The sequence below is a fragment of the Mytilinidion resinicola genome, assembly GCF_010093595.1.
Source record: "Mytilinidion resinicola strain CBS 304.34 unplaced genomic scaffold BDZ99scaffold_16, whole genome shotgun sequence".
Taxonomy (NCBI): domain Eukaryota; kingdom Fungi; phylum Ascomycota; class Dothideomycetes; order Mytilinidiales; family Mytilinidiaceae; genus Mytilinidion; species Mytilinidion resinicola.
Genome location: NW_022985452.1, coordinates 1,034,190 through 1,053,162, shown reverse-complemented (window position 1 = coordinate 1,053,162; position 18,973 = coordinate 1,034,190). Strand labels below are relative to the sequence as shown.

The 18,973-nt window shown below is 50.9% G+C and overlaps 7 protein-coding genes across 7 annotated transcripts; 5 read left to right on the top strand and 2 right to left on the bottom strand.

The window, feature by feature from the left end:
- Positions 1-304: 304 nt before the first annotated feature.
- BDZ99DRAFT_423008 (cysteine proteinase) lies at positions 305-3,030 on the bottom strand. The gene is made up of 2 exons (XM_033717009.1): positions 2,725-3,030; positions 305-2,670 (listed from the first exon to the last, which is right to left on the bottom strand). The coding sequence occupies exons 1-2, from the start codon at positions 3,022-3,024 to the stop codon at positions 784-786; spliced, it is 2,187 nt and encodes a 728-aa protein (XP_033573491.1). The 5' UTR covers positions 3,025-3,030; the 3' UTR covers positions 305-783.
- A 484-nt stretch (positions 3,031-3,514) lies between these two features.
- On the top strand, positions 3,515-4,696 carry BDZ99DRAFT_501340 (uncharacterized protein). The gene is made up of 2 exons (XM_033723803.1): positions 3,515-3,664; positions 3,715-4,696. The coding sequence occupies exons 1-2, from the start codon at positions 3,634-3,636 to the stop codon at positions 4,257-4,259; spliced, it is 576 nt and encodes a 191-aa protein (XP_033573490.1). The 5' UTR covers positions 3,515-3,633; the 3' UTR covers positions 4,260-4,696.
- A 1,524-nt stretch (positions 4,697-6,220) lies between these two features.
- On the top strand, positions 6,221-8,436 carry BDZ99DRAFT_574023 (putative carboxypeptidase S1). The gene is made up of 5 exons (XM_033728340.1): positions 6,221-6,474; positions 6,523-6,592; positions 6,800-7,041; positions 7,095-7,894; positions 7,947-8,436. Exons 1-5 carry the CDS (start codon positions 6,233-6,235, stop codon positions 8,009-8,011), a joined length of 1,419 nt encoding a protein of 472 aa, XP_033573489.1. The 5' UTR covers positions 6,221-6,232; the 3' UTR covers positions 8,012-8,436.
- A 753-nt stretch (positions 8,437-9,189) lies between these two features.
- On the top strand, positions 9,190-10,847 carry BDZ99DRAFT_466088 (uncharacterized protein). Its single transcript, XM_033720691.1, has 3 exons — positions 9,190-9,923; positions 9,968-10,063; positions 10,308-10,847. The coding sequence occupies exons 1-3, from the start codon at positions 9,220-9,222 to the stop codon at positions 10,717-10,719; spliced, it is 1,212 nt and encodes a 403-aa protein (XP_033573488.1). The 5' UTR covers positions 9,190-9,219; the 3' UTR covers positions 10,720-10,847.
- A 922-nt stretch (positions 10,848-11,769) lies between these two features.
- Positions 11,770-13,745, top strand: BDZ99DRAFT_510785 (FAD-binding domain-containing protein; the record flags this gene model as incomplete). Its single annotated transcript, XM_033724492.1, has 5 exons — positions 11,770-12,251; positions 12,323-12,689; positions 12,739-13,354; positions 13,411-13,535; positions 13,581-13,745. The coding sequence occupies 5 exons, from the start codon at positions 11,770-11,772 to the stop codon at positions 13,743-13,745; spliced, it is 1,755 nt and encodes a 584-aa protein (XP_033573487.1).
- A 638-nt stretch (positions 13,746-14,383) lies between these two features.
- Positions 14,384-14,865, top strand: BDZ99DRAFT_538816 (uncharacterized protein; the record flags this gene model as incomplete). The annotated part of the gene is made up of 1 exon (XM_033726655.1): positions 14,384-14,865. Exon 1 carries the CDS (start codon positions 14,464-14,466, stop codon positions 14,863-14,865), a length of 402 nt encoding a protein of 133 aa, XP_033573486.1. The 5' UTR covers positions 14,384-14,463.
- Positions 14,866-16,071: 1,206 nt separating this feature from the next.
- Positions 16,072-16,494, bottom strand: BDZ99DRAFT_523959 (uncharacterized protein; the record flags this gene model as incomplete). Its single annotated transcript, XM_033725851.1, has 1 exon — positions 16,072-16,494. One exon carries the CDS (start codon positions 16,492-16,494, stop codon positions 16,072-16,074), a length of 423 nt encoding a protein of 140 aa, XP_033573485.1.
- Positions 16,495-18,973: the final 2,479 nt, after the last annotated feature.

Below are 18,973 nucleotides of genomic sequence, written 5' to 3'. Positions count from 1 at the left end.
GGCAGAAGCGCGGGAGGTGATCTGGTGAAAGCATGGCTAATCATCGTTAGCGCAATAAAGAGGAGGTTGAAGGGAAGAGGGGATTAGATATAAGCGTCCCACCTATGGTATCGCCTTGTTATCCTCTATATCTATTCATCTATTTGTACGAACGTTTACTACTGCTCATTCAGGATGCTTCAGAGCTCTTCGGCCTGGAATCTGGACTCGCTTCCAAAGACTTCCTCGGTCTGCTGACTTCTCCGTCGAGCCACTTCAGGCTGCGGTATCCCGTGATCAGGATTGATACAAACGCGCGGTAGTTCAGGCGCACAGCCAGGTGATGAAAGATCCTATTAAGCTCACCCGCTCGACCACTGTAAAGATTATCACACAATACATTCTGCAACAAAGCAACAGGCGTGATCCGCATGAAAATGAAGGTATGCATAGAAACAAAAGACCATGAGGTCGATGTGAGATTATCGAGTCGAAAGATGGGGTCATATTTCATTATCGTACTGGTAAGACTGCTGGCTAAACCAGGTCCAGATCGTGCCGCAACAAACCACCAAGACAACACCTTCAAGACACCACATTCTATTAATCATCTCAATATTCGGGCAGGTTTCTAGTGTGCCCGACCCCAAATGCAACCACGAAAACGCCTACCCTTATTCCCTCATGCAGCGCCGGAACGCCGCCGTGACGGCAAAGGCCCCTAAAACGCCAGACTAGTGATCCAACGCTATTCGTAAAACCCATTACGGTCATGAAGTTTGAAGACAAAAATAAAGACAAACCTTATGTAGCAGCAACCATCGGCAGAGAAGACCTAGACCCATTATTCCTGCGACTGCCTGACGTGCCTGCGGTTCTCATATACGCTGGGCTTTGGGCTGCCAAGGGTTGACGTGCAGGTGCATCCACAGGTAAACAGTCAGCTTCGGGGACGACGTCGTCGTCGCTGGTCATTTGTGATGAGAGAGAGCCATTGGTTTCTGAGAAGCTGAGATCTTGCCTATCGGAGCTCGTCGATAAAGACATGAGTTCGTCGGGCGGCGAGGTTGGATATGAGGCGCTAGAATATCCTGCTTGAGAAGACTGAATGCTGTTAGAAACATTCGCAAGCGGGAATGAGGATTTAGGTCCGATGTCCGTCGATTCCACCGTCGCTTCACGACTTGGATCGGAGGGAGCAACATAGGACTGACAAGATGGATCAAGCTCTCTGTCATCCTCATCTTCTGGAAGCGGCACCCCAGCAGCACTTTGCGCCATATCAAAGCCGTCATCCATCTCGGCAACACTGCGTGTAGATGGCGAGGTAATGGCGAGCGCATCAAATGATGAGTCGATAGCTGTTCCGGAAGAGACTTGTGAAGGTGGAGGTGGATCGCTTTCACAGCGTTCGTAAAATAGCATGAAGACACCTCCTTGGCCGAGAACATGGCTTTCCGACACCTTAGAGACATCTTCGTCACTGAGACGCCACCAAGATTGGTCAAGTTGGGGTGAGTCGCTTTCGTTATCGGAAAACGACTCTTTCGAAACCACTCGGTCATTGGAGTCGCTGCTGATGGTAGGATGCTTCCGGTAGCAAATGTAATGGCCGTTCTCGTGACGGCCGTAATGAGTAACGACGGCCCGAAGAGTGAATTTGAAGGGCGATGGTTCCAAGTCCTCGTCCAAATCAGCAATCATTGACATGTTTGGATCCTCTGTCCACTCTTCATCGCGTCCAGATCGGCTACCTAAGCACCAGGGGCCAAGATCCAAGTCCTTCGGAAACCGCACCTCTGCGTAGTTCTTCATCTGGGCGCCTGTGAGTTCGTCGAATACGCTGCGGTTGACATGAATGACGAGAGCTTTGGGAGGCCGCGCAATTACAGCCTGTCTCGATTTTGTGCTAGACACCCAGCTCTTTTTGGGCACCTGACACTTTTTGATCAAGGTGCTATCGGCAAAGTCATCGTCATCCAATGCTTCGGTGACAGCGTCAAGACGCGACTGGACATTGATGCGGAGACCCTCGGGCATTTTGTCCTTCTGGGTTTCCATTAAGCTGCGGAGTGTCTTTTGGGTGCGGAGTAGAGAGCATTTGGCGCAGTCTACACCCTCGATGTATTCCAGCTTGGTGTACTCGCTGAGACAGTCTCGAACATCGTAGACCCACTCACGCCCCAAGGGAACCGTGATGCAGTTGAATGGTATCATGGAGAGGCCTTCGGTGTATCCGCAGTTTATGCATCCTACTCGCTGAGCTAGCAAGCCGTCGAGGGGGTTTTGCAGTCCCGCATGGCCGCTTTTTGATATGTCGCTTGTTGGTGTAGAGTCCCCGTTATCTTCTCGTCCAGTTTGTGTGCGCTCTGAATCACAATGGTTGACCAGGTCTTCGGCATCCGAAAGGCCACGAGACTTGGATGTGCCAGCGTCCTTCAGGGCTTTCAATATCTCCTTATCCAACTCATCCAAGATTTTCGAGTAATATTCCTGCGCATCCTGTTGTTGGAAGCTACTCATTGATTTGAGCTTGCCAGGAGTCCAGAGCCGCTGTCCGAAGTTCTCGTGATCGTGCAGCCGAGATATGGTATCAAATAGTGCTCCGTTTGTCGTGCTCCATGAAAGGCCGGGGAATTCGGAGGTGGTGCATGTGAGATATGCTTTCAAGGAAGGAAGAGATGCAAGACCCTAGGTGACGCGGGTTAGAAGGAGGGTTCACCAGTACGATCATCCATAGCACACCTGTATTACGCTGTTCTGGTAGCAAGAGTTGTCCCAGTTTCCTAGCCCTGGCGGCGCATCACTCGGAGTCCCCTTCATCAACGTGCTGATCCCACGCAGAGGCCCATCGCTTTGAGGGCTCTTGAACAAGCCGAGCCCATCCAGGCGGAGGGCCTTCCGGAGAACCTCGCTTTTTGTTGCCTGCATGTTCTCTGGTTTCTCCAGTTGTGCATCCGAGTTGTTGGAGTATGGATTCGACGATGGGTCGAGAGCAAAAATGAGTCTCTCCGGTACGAGGTCTACGAAGCGCTCCCAGGCCATTTCAAGCGCTACAAGCAACCAAAATCGAACCGGGAGGCCGTAGAAGTCCAAGGCGATGTAGGTCACGCATAACCCGGCGAGCACAGTCAGAATTATCTGTGGAGCTGTATAGGTATCCGACGACGGCGAAGCTATGTAGCGTGGGGGCTTCGCTCTGGAGTAGAAGTTGGAGGTGCTCATAGCTGTAGAGAGGAAGGTGTCGGGGGCGGAACGGGCTGCGGTCTCATTCAGGCCAGCGGGTGGAGTTTCGACAAAGAGTGAGCAAACAGCGCTGCGGGAGTGTGGTAGCCGGCATCGAGATGTGTGCGCTGCGTCGGTGTACGTGGTGGGAAGCAAAAGCGGGCGGCGTCAGAGTAGTGAATACGCGCGTGCTCTGACCCGTGGACAACGGCGAGAGATAGAGAAGTCTGGATAGGATCACGTGCACGTCATGCATAAATAATGCTCGTGCATAATCTGAAATCTTGGCAATTTTCGAAATTGAGTCCAAATTGAGTCCAAATCTCTGCCAAATATGCACGTCCACTTTGAGACTGAAAGTATTTACTGCCCTCAATACACCACCGCTGCTCAGAAATTTTACCTCGAATTGCACGACTCCCCGCGACCATGGCCAAAACAGCAAAAGTGAAGAAGCAACGTTGGTCTCACACAATTCCTCGGAGACTCGAATATGCTAACTCGACACAGAGCCCGCTCTCCATTCCCGAGCTGCTCGTCGCGCTGCCTCACCCTCCCTCAACCTCGACAAATCCATCAAGACCATGCCTCGCCCATCTTCGCCTGTACCAAAGTCCTCCAGGGGCACTGCTAAACCCCATGTTCTCGCTGCTGTCTCTACCGGCATATCAAAACGCTCCAAGTCGAAGCCGGTAAAGCGCCAGCAGCGACTACGCCAAGCTAGGGGTATGGAGCGGGCTGCTGATTTTATGGAGAAGATGGAGGTGAAGGTGCAAAAGAGTATGGGAAGGACTAAGACCGTCAAGGAGAGGAGGAAGCCGTGGGAGGAGCTCAATGGCGGGATTGTTCCTAAGAAGGACCAGAATCCGTTCGACTTGTTGGAGGAGGATGAGAACGACGGATGGGTTAGTGATGAAGAGATGGTACAAGTTCCAGTAGAGACACAGGACTCGTCACATTACGGCACCGGAACCGAAGTCGCGCAGCCAGTTGTCGCCCCAGAGTCGATACCATTGCCTATAGCTGACGGGCTGGAAGAAGATGACATACTATGAGGAGGACTCGGGGTGGTCGGATCTGGTGGATAGATCCGATGACGGTCTACGAATAATGACTATCCCGCATCTCCTAGGAGGGAACCTCTTCGGTGATGGGCTCGGGGAATACAGATACCCCAACAATCAAAATGAAGGCAACGGAACTCCTTTTATCTGGTGCTTAGTACAGGAAAGTAGATTGTGCACAGACCATCGTTGACCTTGGTTGGCTGAGTGAGTTTATATAATGTTTAAGATGGTGAGCTTTCAAATGTCGTTCAATCAGTCTAAGTACCCAAAAGCGCTTCAGTACTGGCAAAAGGTCATGGAAAGATCCATCTTAGTGCACTGTAAAATGCACTGAAGTGCCCTAGAAGGTATTCAAATACGCTTAAAAACTAATCCTCGAGTGTTTTAAGAGCCCCACTCTGAACTCCCCCGTCGGTAAAAGGTAGACTTATGATATTGATTCAAACCATATTTTCCAGATACCATTTCCATATTGCGAAAAGTACGACCACCGTTGACATTGCCTGACACGAGATATTGAAGTCAGCGTAATCAGAACTAGGGTTAGTGTCGTGGATCGCCCCATCTCCAAAAGGGCATCTCGAACGATTTAGCACCCATCGGCAACACTTCAATTGTATTGCACGATACCAGCAGAGTGTAATGCTCCGGTGAACTCTGGGCCGTGCTCGATATACAGATACCCCAAGGGGCTGTACTCTGCGATTGAACTTTCATCGACGAGTCTGCTGAGGTCATTCCTCTTGGATGCTAAGCGGGCCCTCTTGTGGCGGTTAGATCCCTAAACTGGCCGCTCATACAGCCCAAGGAGCGCTAGGCATATCGACATTGATGCACAACTTGGTATGTTGCATTGCTGAATGCTTGGAACGTGTTTTCATTGATAATCCATCTTCTCAGCTTTCTTGGCGACTTCCCAAGTGCTTCTTCTTACCGGTACATGGCTTTATTGGTGCTCAGCGCCCTTCAGTGTCTTTCGCGGACTCGACACGATAAGTTCCGACGTCTTGGTTGTTGAGAGTCAATCGAACCACTTGCACAGTAGTGGCAAGACGGTGAACACATACTACTGCCTTGCACGCCCTGGTTAATGCGCTCCGACTATCGGATTCTATAGCCAGAAACAGGCAGCACCTCAAGTCTGTCTTTGGCACTCGTTAACAGGCACACAAATATATTGCACGATAGCAAAGAGCAGCGCTTCGGTGGGATCCGGGCCGTGCTCAAGGCCTGTGATACTGGTTACGGGGTTCAGGCACTTGTTTATATTACCTTTGGCCAATCAGCAGCCATACTAGCTCATAAGCTCTCGGCCACTAAGGCAGCGAAGACGCACCGAAGCCGGGGCCGCTGCAGCTACCCGAGTGCTTATCGGCGCATCGTGTGCTCCCAGTGCCTCCAACGGCACCACGTCCTCCTTTCATCCTCCTCACACGCGCCGAGACCAGGTCCGCCCCGTACACAAGATCGCCTGTAGCGTTGCCGCCTTAGTGGGGAAGACGGCGATCGCTAGCTCGCGATGCCTCAACCTCTCAGCTGCCTATCCCGTATGGCGCCCTGAGCTGTTTCATCGCGCCCCTGTAAATCTTGTTAGTTGGAAGCTTTCGCTGGCAATGCTTGTCTACTTCAGCTGCCCTATTCGTCTGCTCTCTATATTAACGGCGGTACTTTCCCCCCACCTGCCCTCTTACGACAGCTCCGCACGCAGCACGACGCGACATGCCCGGGGATGCACTTGCCGATGGCGCCCATCTCCCGGCGTCCTGCAGCGGCCGCCCTCTGATTGAATGCTTCTAGAAACACCTGCTGGGTTAGGCATGGCATGTCTATGGCATGCCGCCGTTTCGCAAACGCTCAGTCGAATCGTTGCAATGGTACGATATTCCAAAAGGTATATATCTGGCTGATCGCCACCTACATTCCTCTCACGCATCTCACTCAGTTCTCGTTTGCGCTTCATCATGCGTCCCTATTCGTTATTAGCTTCGGCCGCTGCTATAATTGGTCTCACAGTTGCTGCTCCTCTCAAGGACAAACGTTCTACTACCGTGAAGGATGGCGTCACATATGAAGTCTTTGAACACGCGGCCACAGGTGCCAAGTTGGAGTTCGTGAAGAACTCGGGCATCTGCGAAAAGAGCGCTGGAGTCAATCAATACTCCGGCTACCTCTCAGTTGGCTCGAATATGAATATGTGGTTCTGGTAGGACATCACCTCCCACGCGGGCTCATCGTTTACTAAAGGTTAAAGGTTCTTCGAGGCACGGAACAACCCCACCACAGCACCACTTGCAGCGTGGTTCAACGGGGGGCCGGGATGTGTACGTCAACCGCAGGTGCAGAAATCAGATCCTTCTTCGTCAGCATTCCGGAAGTGCCACTCCAGTCTTGTTTCAAGACCGATTTGGGTCGTGTTCAAGACCCTAGTACGCGAGTGGTACTTTAGAGATACGTGCGAATCAGAAGGATCCAATATTTGTGCCAGTCCTAATTGGTGAATGCCTACTGATATCTCCGTATATCTATAGTCTAGCATGATTGGCCTCTTCCAAGAGAATGGACCTTGCAAGTTCGAAAACGGTGCGAGCACGCCGACGAACAACACGAACAGCTTTAACAATTACGCAAACATGATTTACATTGATCAGCCCATCGGCGTTGGCTTCTCCTACGGAACTGACTCGGTGACGTCCACTGTCTCTGCTGCTCCTTACGTCTGGAAGCTGCTACAGGCCTTCTATGCGCAATTCCCTCAATACGAGAACCGAGAGTAAGGAATTGTGATGGTGCCGTCTTCTCCGAGCCACGCTAATTGAATGAAAGCTTCGGAATCTTCACGGAATCATATGGTGGCCATTACGGACCTGAATTCGCCTACTACGTCCAGCAGCAGAATGCCGCTATTGACGCTGGAACCGTGACTGGCGAGAAGATTCCTATTGTTGCTCTTGGCATCAATAACGGCTGGTTTGACGCCGCCATCCAGGAGAAGGCCTACATCCAGTTCAGCTACAACAACACCTACAAGGCCTTGATTACTAAGTCGCAATACAACTCGTACATGAGCACTTACACCTCTGATTGTCTTCCCGCAATCCAAAGCTGTGCGAGCTCTGGGAGCAATTCCGCATGCCAGAATGCCGACAACACGTGCTACCAGGACATCGAGGGACCTTTGTCGGAGGTGGGTGACTTCGACGTGTACGATATCCGCGAGCCTTCGGACGACCCGTACCCGCCAGCAACATACCAGACGTACTTGACGACATCCTCCGTGGTGAAGGCGATCGGGGCTAAGTCCACTTACCAGGAGTGCCCTAGCGCGCCTTACAACAAGTTCTCCAGCACTGGCGACAATCCTCGCTCATTCCTGGCTACGCTAAGCAAAGTAGTGCAGACTGGGCTCCCTACCCTTATCTGGGCTGGCGACGCTGATTGGATTTGCAACTGGTTCGGTGGTCTCGACGTCGCGAATGCGATAACCTACTCCGGCACGTCTACATTTGCTAACAAGTCGCTTGATCCGTACACGGTGGAGGGCACGGAAAAAGGCACCTTCAAGACCGTTAGCAATCTCTCGTTCCTTCGCGTCTATGGAGCTGGGCATGAGGTTCCGTATTATCGTAAGTGCCCCCCGGGACTAGATGAGGATTGGCTCGTATTGACCTGTCGCAGAGCCGGAAACCGCACTTCAGGTCTTCATTCAGACGATGCAGAAGAAGCCGATATCTTCCACTTAGTCAACGGCACAGCTTGCATACCGGACGGAATGATGATCGTAAATACGAAATTAATGTAAAATGAAATACTCACTCCATTCAAGAACACGTATAATTCACGGCGTTAGTGATATCACGAACATGCAGCTCCAGATCTGACACCGGCCCTGCCCAACATGCCGTTGAAAGAGACTTTGGATCCTCGATAAGGAGTCGGCTGCCGACGGGCAGAGATGGCAACATGCCCATGTCAGGCGAATCGATGGGCTACAAGAGCATAAAACCTCCAAAATAACGGTAGAATGGCCACAGCGAATGCTATGGAGTTCACGATAGGAACAAAGGGTTGACTAGTTGCCGAAAATGAGGAGTTTTAACCAATGAAATGTTCTGCTAATTTAGTAAAATGCACAAGACGTCAAAGAATCCGGTCCACCTAGAGGTGCTCACTCCAAGCAACGTCTCACAGCACTAGATCACTATACCAGACACATGATATAGTCTGACAAATGGTGCTGTACGCACCTCTGTATGGCCTCTTACGTGGTCAAAATGCAGCGTGCTTTGACGGGCTGACATTTTCATTTCAAGCCCCCGGTATGTGTCACCCCACAATCAACTGCAGCAGGCAAGTGTCACACCAGACGACATGGACGCAGCTCGGAGCTAATCCGAACCACTATCGCCCGTCCAATTGAACGCTATGCTGGGCACAGCCTTACGCACCGACGCACCTATAGGTCGTCCCGGCGCTGGGTCAACGGCTGAGTACGACTTACTACAAGTCGCACTACATGAATGACATCCCAATGAGCAACCCCCAAACCCCTCTCTCTCTTTGTGCTCTCCGTTGTGCCTGCTTTGGGACTCTGACACCAGTCCAATAATAACGTCGAGAACTCCGCCGGAATGCACCGCAGCATCGCACACTTCTACAAATATGCAAAGACTAGTTTCAGCCAGTCGCCCGCGATCCTCCCGCATCGATCGCGGACGCCGATGGCGCAAGCCGCAGTCCTTATTCTACGACTATCGCTGTGCTACATGCGGCTGAGGTTGGGGGCTGTCTGTACTATAGTCCGCCAGTCTCCTGGACTCCCTCTTAGAGCGAGGCGGTCCCCGACTCCCCTTCAGTCGGAGACTATCAAGTCACCATACCTCGATAACTTATCTCGTCCAATCCCTATGAACTAACCTCCAGCCCGCAAGACCTCACGTGGACGGTCATCATGGCGCCAACATCCTCGACTCCCACCTCCGTCATGCCAGCCCCAGACGGCCAAGTCTCCAACTTCATCGATCCCCCGACTCTTCTCCCCGCCGCCATCATCGCATCAACCGTCATCCTAACGACAACTACTCTCTTCGTCGCTGCACGCTTCGCCGCCAAAACCTTCGTCCTGCGGAAGCACTATCTCGAAGACTACCTCTGCTACGCCGCCTGGGCTGGCGTCGTCACCTACACCGGCCTCTTCCTCTGGAACGAGGACTACGGCTACGGCCGCCACATGTGGGACGTCACGCCCCCCATGCTCGTGCAGATCATGTACCATCTGCACATCATGTACTGCCTCTACAGCCCCATCACGCTGGCCGCGAAGCTATCAGTACTCTTCCAAATTAAGCGCATGTTTACGACGTGGGAGAAGAACATGGTGTACTGGGTCGTCATGGGCTCGATCATCGCGAACTCGGTTTTCTACACAGGATTATTCTTCTCGTATGTGTTCCAGTGCTGGCCGCGCGCGGCGATTTGGGATCCGAATGTAAAGGGGAAGTGTATTAGTGCGATTGCGTCGAACTTGGTGAGTGGGGTGTTGAATGTGGTGTCGGATGTTGAGGCGCTGTTGCTGCCGGCGTGGGCGATTTGGCATTTGAATATGCCGGTGACGAGGAAATTGTTGGTGTTTGCGGTCTTTGGTGTTGGGTCGATGTAAGTGGATTCCGATGGTTCGGGAACGTTGCTGACTTGAGAAGCGCATGTATCATTGGAGTTGTGGGGATTTACTTCCGCGTTATCCTGCTGAAGCGGCCGGACTTTACTTGGATGTGCTCGAAGGCGGCAATGTTGGTGTAAGTTATCCCAATGCTCCTCGAGCATCACCTCTTAGACTTTCTTGCCATCGTTTGGGACGCTTCGAGGTGTTTTTCAGAATCCGACAGAACTACAAGAGCGTATGGTCCACTTATCAGAAGAGTGCCCCCACCAACCGGTTTCTGAACGCATGTCGAGCAACCCAAGCACCTGGGCAGGAGCACACAGACTTACCTCCCCTCTCTGAGCTCCGCAAGATCCCCAAATCTAACCCCCTTCCAGCATCTCTGAAATGGCCGTCGTCGTAATAGTCGGCTGCTGCCCCTCCATCCCCGCCCTACTCCGATACTGCCGGGGCGTCGGCCGCCCATCCACCAAATCCAGCAAACCCAGCTCCGACCCCGCGAGCACCCCTCGACGATACTCAAACAGCAAGGCGCTGAACTCACTCGCCAAGTACATGAGTCCTGGCCCCATCGGCATGTCGAAGCTCGACTCCAGCTACTCGGACGAGAATTTGGAGCTGAGACAGTATTCAGCGAGTATTCAAAAGGACAGGAATGCGAGCGAGGAGGTTGTGGGGAAGGGGAAGATGGGGATTGGGAGGTTTCATAGTACGAGGAGCGAGATTGTGAGGACGACGAGGATTGAGCAGAGTGTGGAGAAGAAGGGGATTAGGCTTGTTGATGGGTAGGGAGGTGGGGAGGTGGTGGAGCTGTAGGAAGTCAAAGTCAAGCTGGATAAACGATGGATTTTGGGGGAAATGGCGTAGTGATATCTTGGGCAGTATTCTAGCTTTCCAAGCTCAGCGAATAAAGTGGATTTTGGTGTCGTTGCGTCCCTGCTGCTTGATGCATGGAGAGCCCTTTTGCGTGTGTTGATGGGAAAGAGAAGAGTACAGAGTGGGACAGGGATAGAATCGGGGGCACTTGATTCACCCCTGTTAGCGTCTCTGGCTTTACCTTGACTCCCTTACAGATAAACGCAGGCTTCTAGTAAATACCCCTCCGAAAATGGACGTTTCTATAACGCCGTTTTGAGGGGGCCTTTCCCCGCAATACTAAGAGTAGTTAAAGCCCCGGTCTCGCGTAAGCGCGCCAAAGACCCCGTCTGCCTCTAGCTAGGAGATAAGGTAATTTACGGTGCTCTCTCATTCTGTCATGACCTCGTCATTATCAAACCGTTTTGGAACTTGCTTCTAGAGCTGGGGCCGACCTAAAGACGCCGGAGCCTTATTCTTCTTCTTATCATTTATCACAACAATACCTGGTGTTTTTGAACCGGTAGGCTGTAGCTGCTACAGCAAATAGCTTCTTAGCTCAGCTCTCACCTAACAGCTACTGCTCGGCCTGCCGTGTATCCTTAGCACCCTCAGCAGCTCGCTCCTTCGCTCTCTTTACTTTCTTGTTCTGTGGTACGGGGAAAAAAAAAAGAACTGCGGCGTTCGCAATTCCAGAACCAGTCAGATATTAGTGTTCCCTCTCTCGCAGTAACGAACAGACAAACTCCGGCCGTCGCAACCATTATTGATAATAAACGAACACCGTGCTTTACACGATGGGCAAGATGGGGCCAAAACAGATGGACTGCGGCAGACGTAGTCTGCCGCTTTGGCCATCAATCTGAGGTGCGTATATATATCAAGGCTGCGAGGTACACTCTTGGTACTTTATTCTCCCACTTCACTCCAACATCGTTCTCTTCAAACTTTCAACCACGGTTCAAGGTTCCCAGAACTATAAAGATGCATTTCGCAGGATTATGTCTACTACCCCTCCTCTGGACACTCTTCCACATCTCATCAATCCTCTGCTCTGTTCAAGGCCATCACACAATATGCAAAGCAACGCCTAACGATGCATCCTGGCCCAGTATCTCCCAGTGGACCTCTCTCAACCAAACCCTCTCCGGGCGCTTGTTGAACGTTCTTCCACCTGCATCCGCCTGTCACACCTCCTACCCGGGCTCCAACTACACCTGCGCCGTGATCGCGGCTTCATGGACTACCTTCACCTTCCATCAGGACAACCCAGTCAGCACAGCGTGGAACAATATGAACAACGATTCCTGTCTTCCAGACCCATCTGCGCCGTGTAGTGGGCTAGGATATCCGGTCTATGTAGTCAATGCGTCGTCGGCGAATGATGTTAAACTCACAGTGGACTTTGCGCGGGAGAATAATGTGAGGTTGAATGTTAAGGCCTCAGGGCATGACTACCTAAAGCGGTAAGTTGGTCGATTTGGGTCCTTCGAGATTGAGTAATTGGGAGGCGATGAATGTCTAATTTGAGAAATAGAACTTCAGCTCCGTATTCTCTCTCAATCTGGACGAGATACATGGTCGGAGGATACGAATATCATGACGGGTTCCAGCCAGAGGGTTGCAATACCACCATCAACACTACGGCGGTGACTGCCGGTGCGGCGTCATATGTCAGCGATATATACTACAACCTGAATCTGCGAAACCAAACTGTCGTCGATGGGCTGGGACCGGAAGTCACTATGGGTGGGTATCTTACTGGCGGTGGTCATAGCCCCATCTCAAACATCTACGGACTAGGTGCAGATCAAGTTTACGAGGTTGAGATGGTGACACCCGCAGGCGAAATAGTCACAGCGAACGAGTGTCAGAACACGGACTTGTTTTGGGCTGTTCGAGGAGTGAGTACCGAGTTATCTATCGACTTTTGCAGTGATGCTGACATCTCAGGGCGGGGGAGGCACATTTGGAGTCCTGACGAAAGTCACTGTTCGAACAATCTTATCGACCCCAGTTGCAATATACAACTTCAACCTCCAAGCAGAGCCCAACTCAACGGTCTACTGGGACATTGTGGCGTACTTTCTAGCTCAGTTTCCTACCCTCTCTGCCGCGAACGTTTCGTCGTATACATATCTCTACCCCAACATTAGCGCCGCCGAGCCTGGAGATCATGTGGCGTCATTCAAAGGAATCTTCGCTTTGCTCGAACCTGCTTCGCCCACCGCGCTGGAGGACATGTGGGCACCCTTCTGGGCTCATATCAATGAGACGTATCCAAACCAAACAGTCACTCAAACAACATCGACTGTCTTTCCAAACCTCTACAGTATGTTCCTCGTGTACGCCGATGATATCGGAGCAGGAGTTGATAAGGTGGTTGGATCACGGCTTCTACCCCCAGAGATATTGACAGATGATGCTTTCAGCGATGCTTTGATGAAATTTCTCGGAGATTCCGGGGGGAGGTTATATATGGTGTCCGGCAAAGGTGTCTGGGATGCGAAACCAAGAGGTGGTAGCGACGCTGTCAACCCTGCTTGGAGAAAAGCGTTGATTCATGCTGGTAAGTCAAGCTGGTTTGTTGTTGAATCATAAATCAAAAATCCTAACACCTTACAGTGACTTCTCAAACCTGGGCACCTCTCAATGAAGCTCAGCAAGCAATTGTCGAGTATGACATTGACAAGGTCCAGACCGAAGCTTTCCGGCAATTGGTTCCTGCCTCGGGAGCTTATCTCAATGAGGTATACCGTTTCAGCCTGTTTGTGGAGCAATCACTGACGAAATAGGCTTATTGGAACGAACCCAACTTTCAGCAAGCATTCTGGGGATCTAATTACGAAAGACTGCTGCAGATCAAGAAGGTTGTCGATCCCCATGATGTATTCTGGTGTCATGTTTGTGTGGGGAGCGAGGGGTGGGTTGAGGTTGGACATTCTCTATGTCGAGTTTAATAAGGGGAGGAAGGCACGCACCATTCCCCTACGCAAGGCGGCCGTTGCAGTCCGTACTGGGAAGGGGGAATTTGGTGGAAAAATTGCGGAGTGAGTAGGAGTGTATGTGCGCTTTTTTAGAGAGAGGTTTAAGACTGCCTGACTGATTAATCTGTATAAGGGTAGAAAAGCACGCTAAACCCGAAGGGGGGTTATCTCGGACAACATTAGGTCCGTAAATCTACATCTTCACTTCCACCGTCCGGACGTATGCAGCCTTTGTGCACACTGTTTCTGCTACCCTCCATACGCACGAAGGTCTAATTCACTCGGGACCTCATCTCCTAACTAACTCCGATGTGACTTCGCCGGGGTCATCCCTACTGGCGTCCACTAGCTGCGGTCTGAAGAGGCGCGCGGTGAGCGCGCGGAGGCCATGGCGACGATGGAAGGGTCATTGTGCGAAGATGTGAGGCTTGAAACAGGCTGACCATGGCAGCTTTCGACAATGTGCTCCAGTATCTAGGTCACATTCGATTGAGGAAGCAACGTCAGGCCCGAGCCCCCTTGAACGGGATGGCCAATACCTCTCATGACAATAGATTCTTTGAACGATAGTATATATAAGAGTAATAGGTATTCTGCGGACATAAGTCTCTCTATATTACCTTCATCAATCCATCTTCACCGCATCATCTTCATCACAAAAGCACTCATCTTCATCCCACTCCCCCCCATTATGAAACTCATCACAGTCTCTATCCTCGCCACGTTTCTTGCGTCTACTTTAGCAAGTGAACCTCTCTGCATCTCTCAAGGCTCAGGATACTGCCAGGCTGTCTTCCGCTGTCACAAGAAAGCCTCGGACAGCATCTTCCTCGACTGCATCTTCGGCATCTATGACAGCAGCTGCAGACTGATCGGCCACACGGATGCACCTACGTATAATGAGGGCCTCGGTGCTGCGGGCATACCGTATAAGGTCATTGTTAAGAGTCATCTTCCGTCTAGCGATCCGAATAAGATAAGGATGCAGATGGAGTATGCGGGCATAGGGTTCGGGAAGACGCCAGTGCGCAGCACTTGCAATCTCGGGGCTGGCTGCGCGTTTGTGAGGAATGGATTCAAGTGTATTGTTTGAGTACCTAGGCAGCTCTAGTGCGTCTTCACTTTTCGGTTCTAGTATTTCGCTGCTAATGGAGCTTTAGGGACCTGTTGAGTGACTACGGATTCTTGAACTTGGGAAGATATTTTTGGACTGAGGGCAATAATATGAGAGCGCGGGCCAACGTTAAGGCATCTGAGTCGAGAGCGGTGCGAAGTTCAGCTTGGAGGTTGCTCGAAGGATCCTAGCTCATAATTGCATCTGGCGGCGAAAAAATTGGCCCAAGTTTACACCGTCTTCAGCTCTCTATGTGTTGTCTTGAGTTTCACATTGCGTCTGAATATCCGGATAATGCAGCGCAAGACTTCGAACAGGTGAGCAGGATTGCACAAACTTCTGTCTTGACGCTGTACCGACTTCTTGCGCATTCTCCCAGTCTACCCTGAAGCCTCCTACTAACAAGGCCTTTTCTGTTCACTTCCACCAGATCCTCCACCAGAATGGCTCATCTCTGAATTCTCCTCCAGTGCGATGTCGTGAGACCGCTTTCTAAGCGATATGGTATCAGGAGGAACCCAGAAGAGTTCTATCAAATTCTGCCTCTCCGATCGGATTTCTGGATTGGCTTTCATAGCATTTTCCAGGCTCTCGAGATCCTTCAAAATTGATTCGGCGACGATATCAATTCTCCTCTGGGCTTCATCTGGATCGAGGCCATTGCAATCGAAAGCTTGTGACTCAACAGGACGTCGGTCTTAACCATGGTTCTGTTGTCTTGGTTATACCAAACCACCCAGTACGAGCCGATCTTAGATGGTACAGTACTAGGACATAAGTCTGGGCCCATGGCAAGAATATACCTGTATTTGAGTAGGGAGTACCACTGGGCAATTCAGGGTTCACTGCATGAAACTTGGCAAATTGGCACGGCGCCTAGAGTTTGAAACACCCACGGGAGTGACTCAAGCAGTGAAAAAGGAGTGTGCACCGATATGTGGCCTGTCACTGTACCGTCTAAGGTAGTTCAAAGAATAGACCTAAGACAAGCTCTTCAGAAGGGTCCAGGCATGCTTCGGCCAAACTTTTCAAAGCACTACTTAACATGTTAGACCCTTTCCCAGCCTCTCGGGCTTCAATCTGGGGCAAAATGCACAGGCAGAGTAGATACTAATCTACTTAGTGATTAGAGACTTTTCAGTTCTTCCATGATAACTCTACCCCTTCGCCGTCAATCTCAACCCCTCATTCCCCCTCGCCAACCTCACATAGACAAGCTCCCAAATCCACCCAGGCTCGCATAGTCAAGGTTTGAGAGTCGCTCAGAGGATATTTCCATAGCGGTCGATTTGCAAAACGCGCCCACTTCTCCTGGTTGAGGCCTTCGGCGACGATTATGAGTAGCGCAGCCTTCATAATAGTTGTAAGCAACGCAAGAACAGCATTAAGAGTGATGCCCCACCGGATTGAAGGTTGGGAACGACCATCGTAGACGCTGAGGAGGATGCAGACAGTCAGCAAGACGATTGTGCCTAGGCAGGCTCCTAGGATCTTCAGTCTTGGAGGAGCGACAGCAACGTGCGGAAAAGGGAAGATTTGGCGGGCGGTTAGAAGTGTTGGACAAAGATGCAGTAGCTGGAATCGGAGGAGGGGCGTTCGGCGGTGCATGAGGCTGGACGGGAGTGGTACTTGAACGCTACGTGAGGCTGACTGAGAGAGCCAATCGTCTATAACGAGGCAGTGAAGTCAACTTCATCGCGGAAGAAGATAAAGAGGAGCAGAACAGTCATAAGAGAGAGAAAAGAACAGTCTTCAATAGATTGGTGATAAAGTGGCAAGGCTGAAGCTCAGCCTTGGGAACCTTGCCCTTCGCCAATCCAATGAACGTCACCCCGTATCTTGCCTCAGTATTGGATGGGGTGAAGGTAAGAAGTTGCGAGTGCGTTATCCAGACTTGTGCGTACCAGGCTATTGCATGACCAGCGGCCTAAGGTAACCACCCGGTATCAAGATTTCGTGCTGAGAACGAGGAGTAACCTTGCCGTGCCGGATACGCTGGCACTGGTTTGCAGTATGTCCCACGTGGACACGTGGGTTTTATTTCCTGAAACTCGTATCGGTGATCGCATTTGATCGACATCGTTCCTGGTGCTAGATGCAGTGCCTTGCCAGAAGTTTAGACACTCTCGCTCACCGACATTTGAGGTGCTTTGGTGCATCATGAAATTTCCGATAAGATGCAAAGGGCTTAGGATACATCTCTGTCTTGACCAGCCTTTTATTCGGTAATAGGCTCGTGAGCAGCCTTGACCTCTTAAGGAAATTGCGCTTCCTTTTCGTACGCAAAGTCCTCCGTTTTGCCAGCAACATTATCTAGGAATAAAAGCTGTTCGTAATAAGATGCGGTTGTCGCACAGCGATTCCAGACACGATCTATAGAATCCCTAGAAAGCCAAAGTTCGGTGTTTAGATTGAACATATCAGAACAGGTCAGAACGAACCTGCCGCCAACTTTGATGTGGCAAGCTGCGACAATCCCGACTCCTTTTCGGTAATTGAATTTAGACGACAAATCGTAAATATATTTTGCGTAACTGATCTCCGGTGACTGGATTTTGGAACCATCTTTGAGTAATGCGCGTATGAAACCTTGCATCCAAGCCGTGATGCGGGCCCTCTCGTCATCGAGACCTCTCCAGTTCTCAAGGATGGACCGGTCGTACCAGAAGTAGCGACGGACCAAGATTTTATGCGGGTCCAAGATCTCAAAGCGTAACTTGAGCTTGTCTAGCTGGCAAACAGGTTCATCAAATGAGCTGATGGCTAATAGGCTCTTTGTAAGCGTAATTAGATCTCTTCTCCGACTGTCAATGCGCCAACCGGGGTATGACCCTGTGGATTCGCGAAAGTCTAGACCTAGATTTCGAAGGTTTTGGTAACGATCGAAGGCTTAGGAAGAAGTTCTTCCATTCAAGCAGAGGCATCCCGCAGAGAGCACTTTCCAAGAGGCCGTCAAATAAGACCAGTTCCAGAGATCGAATAAGTGTCATCCGTTTCTTGGAGAGTGCATGGGGACTCCTGAGGTATCGCATCGGCAATCTAGGACCAGAATCATATGCGACGAAGGTGAAAGTTACTTGTGAAAACAAGGTCTCGGATGCTTCTTGGTATATTTGCCTATTAGCAAGGAGGATGCTCAATAGAGACTGGTGCCTGCCGAGGTCGTGTACACGGTATTCGGGGTGCGTCGAGAAACCCCAGTCGAATGATTGGGATATCCACAGATCCTTGATGAAGATGCCTTCCTCAGCTACGTAGTAGTAGTGGCAGCTGGTGAAAAGTGATGAGAAATCTTGTGTATTGCTATGTAGGAGGATAGGAAAATATAGGCCCAGGAGACGTAGGCAGCTACTGTGGCGTAGGCAGCACAGTAGGCAGCCTAGTAGGCGGTAGCCGTCCTGAAGTAGGCAGCAGAGCTGGCTGTCAAGTAGACCCGATTGCGGAGTTCGCGGGGAAAGTCCAGTAGCCGAAATGGCTGTAGCATTGTGGCTGCCCCGTGGCTCCTCACTATAGGTTTGGGTGATTGAAGTAAAGACATTGAGGCGATGAAGAAGGGGTCGAGATGTGAGATGGATGGCGTTTCCACAGGGTGATTTTGAAGTTGAGGTGGTGGAGTAGGAAAGATCTTGGTTTTTCGTGGGCTGAGTGGACCTATTTGAATAGTTGTGGGGGCTGCCAAGAAGTGATGATGAATGGTAGTGAAAGGTCACCTCAAAAATATAACCAGGGTTGAAGAGACGGAATGAGTCACTATGAGGTCTTGATCATCGTCGGTCGAGAATTTTGAATTCTCTGACTCTTCAAAGAAGCAAGACAAGTTGATCATCCACGAAAGACCTCTCAGGTGAAAGCCAAGGTTCAACCTCTAGATGACGATGAGCGACAGTCAGAGTGGAAGCGGATCAAGACAAGGTGTGTAGTCAAAAACTGTTGTATTGATGAAGGTGAAGAAGCTAGCTATTGAGCGGAAGGAGGAAAGATATAGTTATACACAAGGTGCTGAGTAAGCCTGCTAGAGAGGAGGGCGCTGCTAAATGTACACCCTATATTTACTCGGTGTACACCCCTTTTCTACTCCGTATACACC

What these genes read in the sequence shown, in the direction of transcription:
- BDZ99DRAFT_501340 (XM_033723803.1), top strand. Translation starts at nt 3,634, where the DNA reads ATGGCCAAAACAGCAAAAGTGAAGAAGCAAC. An exon ending in AGCAAAAGTGAAGAAGCAAC is followed by an intron (nt 3,665 to 3,714) that starts GTTGGTCTCACA and finishes AACTCGACACAG; the next exon opens with AGCCCGCTCTCCATTCCCGA.
- BDZ99DRAFT_574023 (XM_033728340.1), top strand. Translation starts at nt 6,233, where the DNA reads ATGCGTCCCTATTCGTTATTAGCTTCGGCCGCTGCTATAATTGGTCTC. An exon ending in TCAACGGGGGGCCGGGATGT is followed by an intron (nt 6,593 to 6,799) that starts GTACGTCAACCG and finishes GTATATCTATAG; the next exon opens with TCTAGCATGATTGGCCTCTT. An exon ending in GCATGAGGTTCCGTATTATC is followed by an intron (nt 7,895 to 7,946) that starts GTAAGTGCCCCC and finishes GACCTGTCGCAG; the next exon opens with AGCCGGAAACCGCACTTCAG.
- BDZ99DRAFT_466088 (XM_033720691.1), top strand. Translation starts at nt 9,220, where the DNA reads ATGGCGCCAACATCCTCGACTCCCACCTCCGTCATGCCAGCCCCAGAC. An exon ending in GTCTTTGGTGTTGGGTCGAT is followed by an intron (nt 9,924 to 9,967) that starts GTAAGTGGATTC and finishes TGACTTGAGAAG; the next exon opens with CGCATGTATCATTGGAGTTG. An exon ending in TCGAAGGCGGCAATGTTGGT is followed by an intron (nt 10,064 to 10,307) that starts GTAAGTTATCCC and finishes ACCCCCTTCCAG; the next exon opens with CATCTCTGAAATGGCCGTCG.
- BDZ99DRAFT_423008 (XM_033717009.1), bottom strand. Translation starts at nt 3,024, where the DNA reads ATGGCCTGGGAGCGCTTCGTAGACCTCGTACCGGAGAGACTCATTTTT. An exon ending in ACCAGAACAGCGTAATACAG is followed by an intron (nt 2,671 to 2,724) that starts GTGTGCTATGGA and finishes CGCGTCACCTAG; the next exon opens with GGTCTTGCATCTCTTCCTTC.